This window comes from Peromyscus leucopus, chromosome 11 (genome assembly GCF_004664715.2).
Source record: "Peromyscus leucopus breed LL Stock chromosome 11, UCI_PerLeu_2.1, whole genome shotgun sequence".
NCBI lineage: Eukaryota > Metazoa > Chordata > Mammalia > Rodentia > Cricetidae > Peromyscus > Peromyscus leucopus.
In genome coordinates, this window is record NC_051072.1 from 8,123,203 (window position 1) to 8,136,628 (window position 13,426).

Here is a 13,426-nt window from a genome sequence, read left to right on the forward strand (position 1 = left end):
CACAACAAAAGTCCTGCTAGAACCAGGAACACACAGAAAGAAAAAGACCTGGAACAGAGAGACAGACAGACGGACAGCGCTGATTACACAAACACCGCGTGGAAGAGAAAAGCCAAGGCACCCCTTCTCAAGGCTGTTCTTGTGTCTTAATAAACACACACCACTACTAAGCAGGGACAGAAGAAAGACTTGGTATGCAATGGAATAGTTAAGTGAAAAAATAACATCCCCACAGAAAGCTAGTTGTGTGAATTATTTACAGCAAACACCAAAACCTTCTTCCTAAAATCCCTGACGGAGAAACTTGGAAAACACTCTCAATACTGCAGACTCTTGGAGAAAACAAAGCAAAGCAAGACCTCCCATGGGGCCTTGCTCCATCCTTCTTTGACCAGAAGGCACACCCTGCAGTCAGGGCTCTATAACCTCAGAAAGATCCCCTAAAGCAAACACTGTAACATACGTAATTCAAGATGTATGCCATACGAATCACATACATACATACGCACACACACTCACACACATAACACAAAGAACAAAACCGTCCTGCTTTCGATTTCTATTATATACTCCCACAATTAACAAAATTTCCTATGAATCATGTATCACTTTAAATCTATACAGCGATTTTGTTTTCTAAATGTCTTCCATTGGTCAGGGGAAAAGGTTTTGACTAGAACATTCCAAACGTTAAATTTAGCAGGTTCATCATGGCACAAAACAGAAAGAGCATCTGCCAGACGACTGGCCTGTGACTCGGCTGAGAACCTGTGGGCCGTCCCTGGACCTCAGAGAGCCGCATGTGGTCTCTAGGAGCCCCAGACAGAAGAATGTGAGGGCTGTAATTTCAGGGTCGCTTGTTTTTTCCAGTTTGGGCTATAATTTATGAGTCCAGCCAGAGCTACAGTTTGCTCCCTTGGGAAGAATCCCTCTCTGGTGTCTTTGCTCTTCACGTGGCCGCCGTGGTGTTCTATCAACCTAAAGACACTCAAAGGGCAGGCAGGAGGGAGTGAGGGACGGGTCTGAGAAGCCAGCAGGAGGTTCTGATGACTTCCGGGCTCAGCACTGAGGAGCAGAAGCCCCTTGCCGCCATCCTCAGAGATCACCACCTAGCACTGCTCAGAAAAGACAACAACCATCTCCACCAGAATCCTGGAGTCCCACAAAGGCCCCCAGATGTGTCCTAGACACTACATGGCCACGTGATGTGTCTCACTGAAGAGCAAAGGTCACTTTCCCCGAGCTCTGTCTCCTCCCGATGCTCAGTGCTCCAGTAAGGAAACTCATGGTCCAAAGACAGGCAGCGTGCACCAGCCAACAAGTGACTCCATTTCCCCCTCACCTCAGCCAGAGATCTGAGCCCCTTCAGAAAGAAATGCAGGGAGTGTGTGTGTGTGTGTGTGTGGGGGGGGGGTAATGCGTCCATTCAACAGAACTGAGCTCATATTCTATTACAGTCTGGGTTTGCCTTTTCCTGTCTGTCAGTCAGTCTGCAAAGTATAAATGACACCCACCCCACAGGACTGACCGAGAGCCAAGTGAGTACACATTGCCTGCAATATGGCTATGTTAACAGCCTGTCCACTGACTCCTTCAAGGTAGAGACTTGCAAATCCTCGGCATGCCACAGCAGTGTCACCACTCATCACGCGGATGATGGCTAACGACTGCTCTTTACATCTCCGTACAAATCCTTTACTTCCGAAGCTCAGAAACACCCGCAGGGAGGGCTTTCAAAGGTGCTGTTTGTACCAGACGGCATCTGAGGCTGGAAAAGCGTGAAACTGCTGCACCTGAACACATTTTCTAAGGCAAGATATACCCCAAGAGACAGAGCATACATCTCCTATGCCTGCTCAACTGTCCTGATAGAGAACTAAAACCCCTTTAAAGGCGACAGAACAAAGAGTATTCGCATGGGGCTTGCTCTGAGCTCAGGGGAGGCCGCAGGGAGAAGGACGCCTATCCCGCAGACCTCACCTGGCATCTTCTGGGGATTCCGCGATGAGATGGAAAGTCCTGTCGGCCATGATGATGTCGATCCCATTCTCCTTGCTTGTGTTGTCTATGATCTCCCTGCGAGACACAAAGGGGGCAAATGGGAATTGGTTTGCAATCAAGGATGCAGAACTCTCAGGCATAACTGAGAAAGGCCATTTTACAAAATTAATGACCAAGTTGGAAAGTGTTGCTTTAGAAGTTATATACCATGGCCCTCCTTATTCATGGGAGATTTCTTCTGAGACTCCTAAGGAGACACCTGAGGCTGCAGACAGTAGTAAACCTCACATACACTGTGGGATACCCCACCCCCACATCCCCCTCATAGTGTTGAATGTCTCTGGCCCAGAACACCTGAGACCAAGTGTTTTATATTTCACACTGGGACCTAAATCTAAACATGGGATGCATTTATGTTTCATATACATATAGCCTGAAGGCATTTATTTTATGCCAAGCAGAGGGCATGCTATGGGGTTATGCTCCAGCTTCCTGAATGCCAATTTTATACATTGTTTTCCACATGCCTGAATTTTGACTATAACCCATCATGTGTGGTCAGAGTGGAATTCTCTACATGAGGCATCATAGCAGCATTCAAAGTTCGGAGAATTTCAGATTTTGGATTTTCAGATTGGGGACATACAACCCATACAAGCAACTGAACTGGAACGCTTACTTCGTAAATTAGACACAGCAAGGGTAATCAATAACAGAACAGAACAAATGCAATACCCCAAAACAAAGGAAGGTGGCCATTCTCTCTATTTCTCCCCCTCTAAATATGAAATTTTCTAGTTGGTGTTATTTGATCACAGGTAACTGAAATCATAAAAACATGAAAACAAGGGACCAGACCAATGGAGCACATTGTCACCAGCCTTTCTATTAGTGACCTCTAGGGGGAGCCAGACTCCTCTGTGCTCCTAACACTGGGTCTGCAGTGGGGTTAGGGATGAGGGTGGTGGGGTGTTTCCCTAACATCTCTTTGCAGGAATCTCTTATCACAGAGGACACCCAACATCTGACTATGCTCAAGGCCCAGAAAAAGCCTCCCTCTGGCCCCCATCTCTGATCTACAACAGGAGGAAACTCAGAAGGCAGCCTAGTGCAGTGTGGCTCTTTCCCTAGCTGATCTCAGCAGCCGTGGCTTCAGGAGGCCACTCCCAAGCTCCTGTGTTGGATATGCGCTCAAAGTGGGATTTACAGGCAGGGCTCTGAAGAAGGGGAGAGCTGGCTAGGAGACTCCACCACTGCGAAGGGGTTAAGGTTCTTGGGGCTGGAAATTATTTTGTTTTGTTTTTCTTTTCCTTCTTCTGTTTCTCTAATCCACCCCCACCCCTTTGTGTAGTTCTGGAATTGAACCGAGGCCGTGTGCATGCTGGACAAGCACTCTACCACTGGGCTACATCACCTTAGTATTTTTATGGAGCTAGGGTCTCATTAGACAGCCAGGCTGGCCTCAAATGGGCGAGTCTCCTGCCTCCACCTTACAGTAAAGATTCAGGCCATGTGCTACCTGGTACAGTCCTTGCTCCCCTCTGAAGGCATGCTTGTCTTTCAGCCACAGAGGACACAGTAAGATGCGTCCTCTTAATCCTGGCTTCTTGGCGTTTAGATCATGAGCAACATAAATTTGGTTCACTGGACATCACCCAGCTGTGGGTATTTATTACAGCAGAGAGAACTGCAGCTGCCTATCACAGGTTGAGGCCTGGCCGGTACCTGTCACACCCTCCCCAACACCGCCTCCATCAGAAGCTCCGGAGGATTTGGTGTCATCTTGATCTCCCCTGGACATGCCCTAATTAATATCAGAGACACAGGATGGGGACAGGCTAACTAAATCAGGGGAGAACACGCCAGAGTCGATAACGCACTGGATGTCAGGATGGTCTTGAGGAGAGGGCCAGTTGCTTTGATACCCGAAGCAGTGAATTTGCTCACAGCAAACATTTCTTTCCTATCAACAAAGCTGAAATTCTAACAGGCTAGAAACAGTAATTACGGTGGGACCATATTGCTAGTCTCACTGAAACACAAATACGCTTTGGGCCAGAAGACGGCTCAGTAGTGAATAGCTCTTGCTGCTCAAGAAGAGCAGAGGTCAACATCTGGCACAAAGTTGCCCTCTGCCTTCCACACATGTGCCGTGGCATATCACCCACACACGGCACACATACTCATACCATAATAATACATAAATAATAAATAATAATAAATAAATAATAAATATAAAAATAATAAAATTTGAGGGACACAAGAGCCCACAGAGCGGTCTGTGATGCCCCCTCTACAGGGACAGAGGGGTGACCCAGTGGGCCTCCTGATGGACACTATCGTATTTTCTCTCTATTGAAGGGACGAACACCATGACCAAGAGTAACCCAGGGAGGAAGGGTCTACTTGGCTTACACTTCCTGATCACAGTCCACCACCGAGGGAAGTCAAGGCAGGAACTGCAGCAGAGGCCATGGAGGAGTGCTGCTTCCTGGCTTGCTCCCCATGGCTTGTTTAGCCCGCTTTCTGATGTCACTCAGGACCACCCTGCTCAGGGCTGGCACTGCCCACAGTGCTTTAGGCTCCCCTACGTCACTGCAAGCAAAAGGCCTTTCCCCAAATGACCCTGGCTCAAGTGTCAAGTTGACAAAACCCGACCAGCACAGGTCCTGTTAGGCAGAAGAAGGATGCAGGAATACTGACTCTCGGAGGAACCAATTTCCCTCTCGCGAGCTCAGATCCCCCATGTGTAAATGGGGCTTTAGACTCTATGGCCAGCTCTCACAGCTCTGCACCTGGAATCCCAGGAATGTTCAGGAACATGGGCAGGGCCCAGGGAACATAAATGCTTCTCTGAAGTAGAGGGGGCAGAGATGTTGTCAGGGCTACAATGTAGCTGGGCTCCAATTCAGGGCTTCCCCAAAGGCTGAAGTGGGAAATAGTAAAGCAAAGGCCTTCTATAGATAGACTCGATCTTACAAAGAGAGCCGAGAACACCCTGTTACATCAGAAAACTAGGAGGAGCTCAGAAATGGCTGGGACTACATGAAACAGACCAAGGACTACATGGAGGCTACTGCTGGTCCAGATGGAGCCACTGTGGGAATCCAGTAGAGGTACAGTGGCTGGAACCCCCTACATCTGTTAAACCCAGGAGCACATAAGGATACTTGGAAAAACCAAAAACAATACAGCCATCACTGCTGGACAATGCAAAGGAAGCTACTCATTTTCCTGGAAACTGGAGGACAGAAGGGGAGACGAGCATTTAGCTAGTGTGTACTATACAAAGAGGAGTTCAGGATAACCACCTCCTGTTTAGGAAATGTTTTCTTTATAGAAATACTTCAGGCAATAGATGAGTACAATCTGTATTTGTGGGTTCCTCGTGTGTGATTCAATCAATACCAGATTGAAAATATTCAGAAAAAAAAATTAATCCTGAACTGAACACATAAAGGTTTTAGCATATAGGTTTTATCAATATTTCCTAAATATTTATATAACATTCATATTGTACTAGTTTTTATGAGGAATCTAGAGATGATTTGTCATATAGGGAAGGAAGTAGGTTATATACAAACACCATACCATTTCACATACAGCCTGGGCATTTACACACAGATTTTGATATTCCTGATGTGTGTGTTGGGGGGCTTGGGTAGGGGGAGGAAGACATTCCAGAAACAATACCCTACAGATGACTGTAGCAAAACTTTTGTAACCCCTCAAGAATTAATATATTTACTTTATAATCAATCATTCTTCAAATAGAAACAGATGCCATCAATTCTGAAACACTGTTAGGGAGAAAAGGACTCACTTGATCACCCCGGAGGCACAAGGACTAACTCACTGAGACTCTGGGGGTGAAGAATAGGCTCAGCTAAACATCTGCATGGGACCACCAGTGAGGCTGGAGACTGGTCCTAAGTGAGACAGTCTTTGATTCTAGCTGCACATGAAAGCAGGGGCAGAGGTGACAGGAATCTATGAGCCAGAAGATACGTGTGATCTAAAGCCAATCAGACATGGCCAACCCATGCCCAGGCTCATGTGGTCCAGGAGGGCAGTGAATGTGGCCTAAATGTACTAAAAACAGTACGAGGGTTTCTACTGTTTTTTTTTTTTTTTTACTTTGCAGCTCTTGAGTGTGTACAGTGTTGTACTGCAGTGTCAAAAGGTTGGACAAAGGGCTGGAGAGACAGCTCAGTGGCTAAGAGCACTGGCTGTTCTTCCACAGGACCTGGGTTCGATTCCCAGCACCCACATGGCAGCTCACAACTGTAACTCTAGTTCTAGCGTGCCTGACACCCTCATGCAGGCAAAACATCATTTTACACACACACACACACACACACACACACACAAAGCAGGTCTTCCCACTTGAAATAGCAAGGTTGGACAAGCCCGGGGCACAGACCTTATTGGATTCTGATTAGCAGAAAGAACCTCCACAAGCAAGAAAACCAATAGACCACTCCTCCCCACACTGATGAGGCGAATGTGGGAAACTCAGACCATGGCTGGAATCTACTATGTTAGGAGGTGATGCTAAATATGATGTAAATGGATTATATTCCCCAAAGAATCCTTAGGAGCACACTAACATATTTTCAGGAAATGACGCCAGTGACTTGCTTCAGCAGAATGCTCTGGGTCAGCGTGGTTAGGTACGACACACCCTTGTGCATGGTTGGAGGGCACTGAAGCTGGCTGGGTAAGGACATGGATTGTGTTATCACCTCTATTTGTGTGTATAAGTAAAACACTTTAAAATGGAAAAACAAATTTTAATGCGCTACACCTTCACTCACCACCAAGGAAGTCAAAATGCCTGGGACTCCCCTGTACCATGGGGCATGAGAGAGTGCCTGGACAACAGACCTACACTAGGAAGCAGAGAGCAGGTGGAGAGACAAAGGGACACAACACTGTCCCTTGATATCTGAGGCTCCAGGACCCGCCTCACATACTAGCCCATGCAGCCGCTGAGGTTCCTCACATGTGCATACGACCTGAGTGTCCTCTCCTACACTTCACATCTCTAGTTGACCAGTAACACTCAGTGCAGTGTGGACGCTGCTGCTACACACTGTGTAGGCAGTAACCAGGGACAGGTCTGTACCTGTGCGTTCAGGGTAGACGTATGTTTTCCTGGATAATTGTGATCCGCGCCTGGTTGAGTCTGCAGATGTGGAAACCTTGGCTATGGAGGGCCACCTGTATGCTACTTTCATCTGGGGAGGGCCCCCCGACCTTTCTCTCAGACTCCCAGCATTCCTGTGGCCTCACTCTTATCTATGGGACGAACAGAGTGGAGTACCATGGCACACAGGACCCACAGCTGACAGTGACGTGTGATCTGGACTGTGAATGACCTCTATAGACCCAAACTGCCCCAAACCTAACCTTGCTCCTGAGGAACCCCCAAAGAACAGCCTGGAAAGACCCTAAAGTTTGCTGGCTGTTCTTTATTACTGGTCCTAAAATCAAATACATAAAAGCTCTTCCGCATTTTACTTTGCACATTCTCATGAGTAATTTCTCTAAGTTGCTGATGCTGACTCATGGGAAGCAATCTTCCCTTTTCAAAGCCTTGTGACTTCCGGGGTTAACTCATCTCTCAAAGCTCATTCTGCCACTCTCCCAAATACTCATGGTTGCCCAATGTAAAGCAGCACGGGTACAGGTTATTCCCAGACAATTATTTTTTTTAATGCTTAGTACCTAGTTAACCAAGAAAAACAGCTGCCCCCAAGCCCCAACAACTTTCTAAAAACATTAAATTTTAACAATAATAGTCCGTTGACCAGCCAGAGCCTTGTTTCTAAAAGGGATTATTGGCAGGAAAGAAGGTTGTGTGGAATTCCAATCCCAGCTCTGTTCTTCCACTGCGGGGACTCGCAGGTGAGGAGCTAGTAAGCACATCACAGACAGAAGATAAATGATTCATTTCAAAACACACTCGCCAATCAGCTCTCCATTCAGCTCTTGGATGACAGCCAGAGTGGGGAGGAAATAGCAGGGGGCAGGCTGACCCACAGGAGAGCTCCAATTACCTTACATTCACATCTTTATTTTTTCCCAGTTTATTATAAAAGAGGGTCTTACCATATAGGTCACTCTGCCCCCAAACTCTCTAGTAGACCAGGCTGGCCTCAAATTCAATTTTCCTACCTAAGCCTTCCCAGAGCTGAGTTCAGAGATGTGCACTGTACCTGGCTTTATTCGAGCCAACTCTTTCTGCATACACACCACTACATTTCCTGAGGACGTATGTCCAAGGCTCTATCTTCCGAGTGAAAACCAATATCTGAGTGTAATTGCAACCACAGAAACATAAATTATTCAGAGATTGAGTCTCGTTTCCCAGTTCTTTACAATTTAACCTACTAAAGTGAGTTAAGACCGTCAGAGTACTTATGCAAAGAACTCATGGGTTCGTGAGACAGTTCAGTCTGTAAAGTACTTGCTATGCAAGCTCAAAGACCTAGGTTCAAGCCCCAAAACAAACTTACAAAATCTGGGTGTGATGGGATGGCGTGTATAGTCTAAACCCAGTTCTACTAACACACGTGGCAGCTTAGGACCCTCACCTGCATGTACTATGCACACATACCCGGCTCCTTACAATGCATCCAACAACCTGTTGCTAACTCAGGACCCCTACCTGCGTTTACCTACATGCATATCCTACTCTAAACAATGGAATAAATGTCTCCTCCCCTTAACTACCACCAAATGTGAACAGCTTCTAGTCCGCCATACTCCAGTTACAGCTGCGCACAAGGGGAAAAGAGCCCATCAGGCCTGACGTCACTTGGGGTCCATGTACAGTCAAGCAAACTGTGTCCTGTAAGAGAACATTTAGGGAGTGTCCTATTTACCACCTTATGCCTGTATATAATAGAGCATGCATGTGATTAAAACCCAGTGCATTATGGGAAAGGGCATACACAGTAAAGGTTACATAACTAAAGTATGTCAATCATAATAGAGAGCTGCCACTTTACACCCCTAACTATGGCCTAGTTTTCCTTTAAGCCCCATAAAGACCCCTCGTGCGGCCGCTGTCACCTTGACAGTGTATTTCCGTGTCTCTACTGTCACCTTGCTTTTTAAAAGCGTTTCCTTCTCCTCGCTAGTTGGGGGTGGTGGGGAGTGGGGGAGCTGAGTGTGTCGGCACGTATTAGCAATCTCAGCACGGGGCAGCAGAGACAGGAGCATCCCTGGGGGGTGCTGGCCGGCCAGCCTAACCTATTTGGCAAGCTCCAGACCTCAGTGACAGACTCCGTCTCTAAAAGGAAGCTTCCGAGGCGGGGCATCCTCCACTGCTGTCCGGTTTACAGACAGACAGACAGACACACACACACACTCTCACAAACAAAAACGTGGCCATCGGTATGATCGAGAAGCCACGCTGCAGGAACGTACTTGGCTGTCCGGACCTCCACGGTGCCCTTGAGCTTCTCCTCGCTGTCGTTTTCAAAGTACATGAGCTTGGACTGGCGGAGGACAAACCAGCGCCTCTTCCAGTTCCTCCGGGACAACGTGGACGAGCCGCCACCTTTCTTATGCAGCCAGCCTTGCTTGAGGGCTTCCTGCTTGGAGCGGAACCACAGGAAGGTCTCGTCTTTGAGGACGCACCAGCGGCGCTTCCAGGAGTTCATCAAGCCACCTGTTCCCCCAAGAAAGGGCAGGGAAAGGGTTAACAGAGTCAATGGAACCATGTGACGAAAGCCACAGCCCGTCCTGAACCTTGCCTCAGCTGACCGAGCTCCCACAGACCCTTCCAGAGTGGAGGGGTGGGGGGGCTTCTGTTCAGGGCACAGAAGGTGACCCAGCAGCAGGGCTGTGTCATCCAACAGTGTTGTTCCTCCCTGACAGACAAAATGGCCCCTCCTGAGGCCGCTGAGAAATCTCCTTAAGCAGCTCACACAGAAGCAGTCAATGACTGATGCTCTACCCGGGAATGACTACAGAGCCGTGAGCAGGAACCTTCTCTACATGTACAGACCGAGATCTCCTCCAGGTGCCCCGGAGAGGTCAGTCTCCCTTACTTGGCAGATGTAGGAATGAACAGGCATTGCCAGTTCTAAAACTCCTCATGAAGTCTCACTTCCAGAGAATATGAAAATACTGTGTTTTGGCAACACATCTTCTCCTAGAAAAACATCATCATCTGAAAAGGGATTATAGATAAAAGGCAAAAGGCCGAGACTACAATGAGCAGGGGTGTAGAGTGATGTGTCAGACCAGAAAACAGAGAAAGTCCAGGTGGAACTGGGGCTAACCTGGGTGCCTTCTCGCCCTCCAGTCTTGTTTTGGGGTACTGAGGACTAACCCAGGGACTCAAGCATGCTAAGCAAGCTCGTATATCCCACTCCACTTTTTATACTTTATTTTGAGATGGGGTCTCAGATGCCACGGCTGTATTCCTGCTTCAGCCCTCTGAGCAGCTGAAATAACACTGCATGCCACCACACCTGGGGGAGAATGTCTTTTAACCGAGATAACGTGAGAAGAATACACACGTTATCTTTCATAGGGTGAGGGGACCTTGGTAGCCAGATGCGCCCCCAGATATCTGAGATATTACTACCCTCACTCAGAAGTCTTCTTAAAACAGTACCTGGGAGAACATAATCTATTTCTGTAGCTCACTCCAAGACTGCTCATGCTATTTCCTTGTGATCAAACCATGACAGACACGAGGGACACTCAACATGGAGACTTCAAGCCCAAACAACAACGCATTCCCTTTCAGCCAGAAAACAAATCTAACAACGGGCCTTTTCCTGAGTGAATGGTCAACCGAGACAGCTCCCCCCTCCTCACTAAAACACCCAGCCACGCTTCCTCCTCGGCCATTCCAAAGTCCTCCACTCCGCTGGCTGAGACTGCGTGTGACAAAGCCAAGAAGACAGAGAGCTGTCTCCCCACAGCAGATCTGCCCCGGACTCTCACAATGAAACACTGTGATTGTTTTGATTGCTGACTTTAAACTTCATCTTTCAAGACGGGCCCAGAGAAAAACAAGGCTGTTCTGTTGTTGCATTATCTTTAAGTGATAAAGTTGGTCAAATACGTCAACAGCGGCCACTGCATCGGCCTTCTCTGCAGCTGCTCTTCTGCTCAGAACATCTGATTGCGCGCGTATGATTTCAGGGTGACCACTGGGCCTCGGATAATCAATAGCGAGGCTCTTCCCTGGAGAAGACGGCCTCTCCTGTTCTCGGCATTCATTCATGTCCTGCAGTTCTTTGCTTAGAGGAATGGGTCCTATGAGATTCCCCTCTGTGCCTCCTGCTGTCCACTGTGTTCAGGTCTTGCGCGGGCCACCATGTTCTTGAGACTGCCTTGCCTTGTCAGCACCGAGTGCTAAGTGTCTGAAGAATTTCCCGGCATTTGTCTTTCCCAGCAGTGACATCAGACAACAGAAAAGTCTTCTCTAAACTAAACCTAGTAGGAAATGTATGAGCTTTTCTCCATATTTGGCTCACAAATATAACTGAACATAAATAAAACTTATGTTTTAGAGAAGGGAGCAGGCAGGTAGGTAGGCAGGCAGACAGACAGATGGACACACAAACACATACATGTGTGCGTGGGAAGTGAAGAGAATGGCTGGAAATAACAAGATACTTGCTGACAGAGAAGGCAGAGAGAGAAAAGGCTTGCAGAATTAAGGACAGCACCTACAGATGAGTGTTTCTGCTATCCTGCCCAAGCTCCATGCTCTAGACTCCCCCCCCCCCCCCCCCCCGCACCCTCCCAGCCCAGGACCCTACAAGAAACAACCGGGTTCCCCCTCTACCATCTCTATAAATCCTCCAGCAAATCCTGGCCATGACTACAGTTTCTCACCACGCTGGACCCCAAGAGGATCCAGCGCCACACATGATCCAAGCACAAACACAAGACCCAAATTAAAACCACTTCCTAAATGGCAGGGGCCTCAAGGTTTTTTAATGCTCAGTATTGAAGGGCAGCACTTCTGATATTGAAAAGCAACCGGAAGAGATGCCAAAGAGTCTCATCATGACGTGGGTGGGGTGAGCAGCTTATGCAGGCCGTGTCCCCGCAGCATTCACCACATCCCTCCAGGTCTTGTGTACGTGGAGGTGGGATGGGGACTTGGGTTATCACTAGAATGGGTCCCAGGGTCTGCCAGCAGTGACCGAGGTCACGTGTGCTTGCCCGTGAGCGAGAACGAGGGGAACAGGTGAAGAGTGGGACTAAAAGTGGACACTGCGTGTTTGCAAACTCTTTGCCCTATCACCCGGAAGCGGTTCAGAGGGGTCAAGGCCACACACGCTCATCATGGCAGTAGCTGCCACACTGCCCCAACCCGACCCAGTGTGCTTCATTCACCTAAGTGGCACATGGCCGAGGTGAGGGACCTGTGTGGAATGATCTTTCGTAACTCTACCCCCAACCCAGGCCGAGGGGGCGCGGCTGCGGGCCGTACCTTTCATGTACAGAAAGCTGTGGAAATAGGGCAGTGTGACGCAGCTATACACAGAGTCTCGCCGGTAGGAGAGCTCGTCGTCCGTGTCAAACCTGGAGTCAAAGTCCTCTTCGCTATCTTCAAACTGGACGGGGAGACAGAAGGGGAGGCGATGGTAAGCAGAGCCCGGGAAGCAAGCAATGGAAACGCGGGTTAACCATCAACCCGACCGGGGAGCACTCCTGATCCAGGACGTCACAGTCGCTGTGGCCACCCGAGGAATTCAGAGACAGAGGACCCTACAGATGCAGGGTCAAGCAGTGAGCTGACCCGATATCTACAACACAGACCGACTTCAGCCCAAAGACTCCATGCTAAAGAGAAGATGCTTAAGCATCATTTTAACCGAGCCGTGCAGGAGCCAAAAACATGGCCAAGTCTGAGAAAGTAAAGGCAGCATTTAATGCGCAACAAAAAGAAAAAGACCTAAGAAAATTTCAAAATAAACAAAACCCAAAAGCCAGAAAATGAAAAAAAAATTCCTCCTTTTTCTGTTCTTTTTCTTTGGGGGGGTGGGACAGTGTGTGCTTCGAGACAGGGTTTCTCTGTGTAGCTTTGGAGCCTGTCCTGGAACTCACTCTGTAGACCAGGCTGGCCTTGAACTCACAGAGATCCACCTGCCTCTGCCTCCTGAGTGCTGGGACCAACACCGCCCGGCACATTCCTCCCTTATTAAGATCATATGAAATACACTGCGTAGCATGGACTATCAAGTTCAATATCGGGGGTTCTGGGGCCAGCTGAGGCCAGGTATGGCTGAGAAAGGCCAAGCTGAGCCTTATTTAAAATGCCAGTTTCCTCACGGCTTGGACGCAGGTCGGTTTTGCCCTGACCCCATTTCCACTAGCGTGAGAAGGGGGTTTAAGAATATCTTCAAGAACATGACTGAAATCTCTAGGGGTGTGGTAGACG

The 13,426-nt window shown here is 48.3% G+C and overlaps 1 protein-coding gene across 1 annotated transcript in view; it reads right to left on the reverse strand.

Annotated features, from left to right (window-relative positions):
* Myo10 (myosin X) overlaps positions 1-13,426 on the reverse strand; it is a 213,467-nt gene that overhangs the window by 19,990 nt on the left and 180,051 nt on the right. Inside the window, exons 26-28 of the mRNA XM_028868176.2 lie at positions 12,476-12,599; positions 9,439-9,682; positions 1,981-2,076 (exon numbers count right to left, since the gene is read on the reverse strand). Coding sequence (XP_028724009.1) covers positions 1,981-2,076; positions 9,439-9,682; positions 12,476-12,599 — 464 coding nt within the window. The remainder of the gene's footprint in view (positions 1-1,980; positions 2,077-9,438; positions 9,683-12,475; positions 12,600-13,426) is intronic.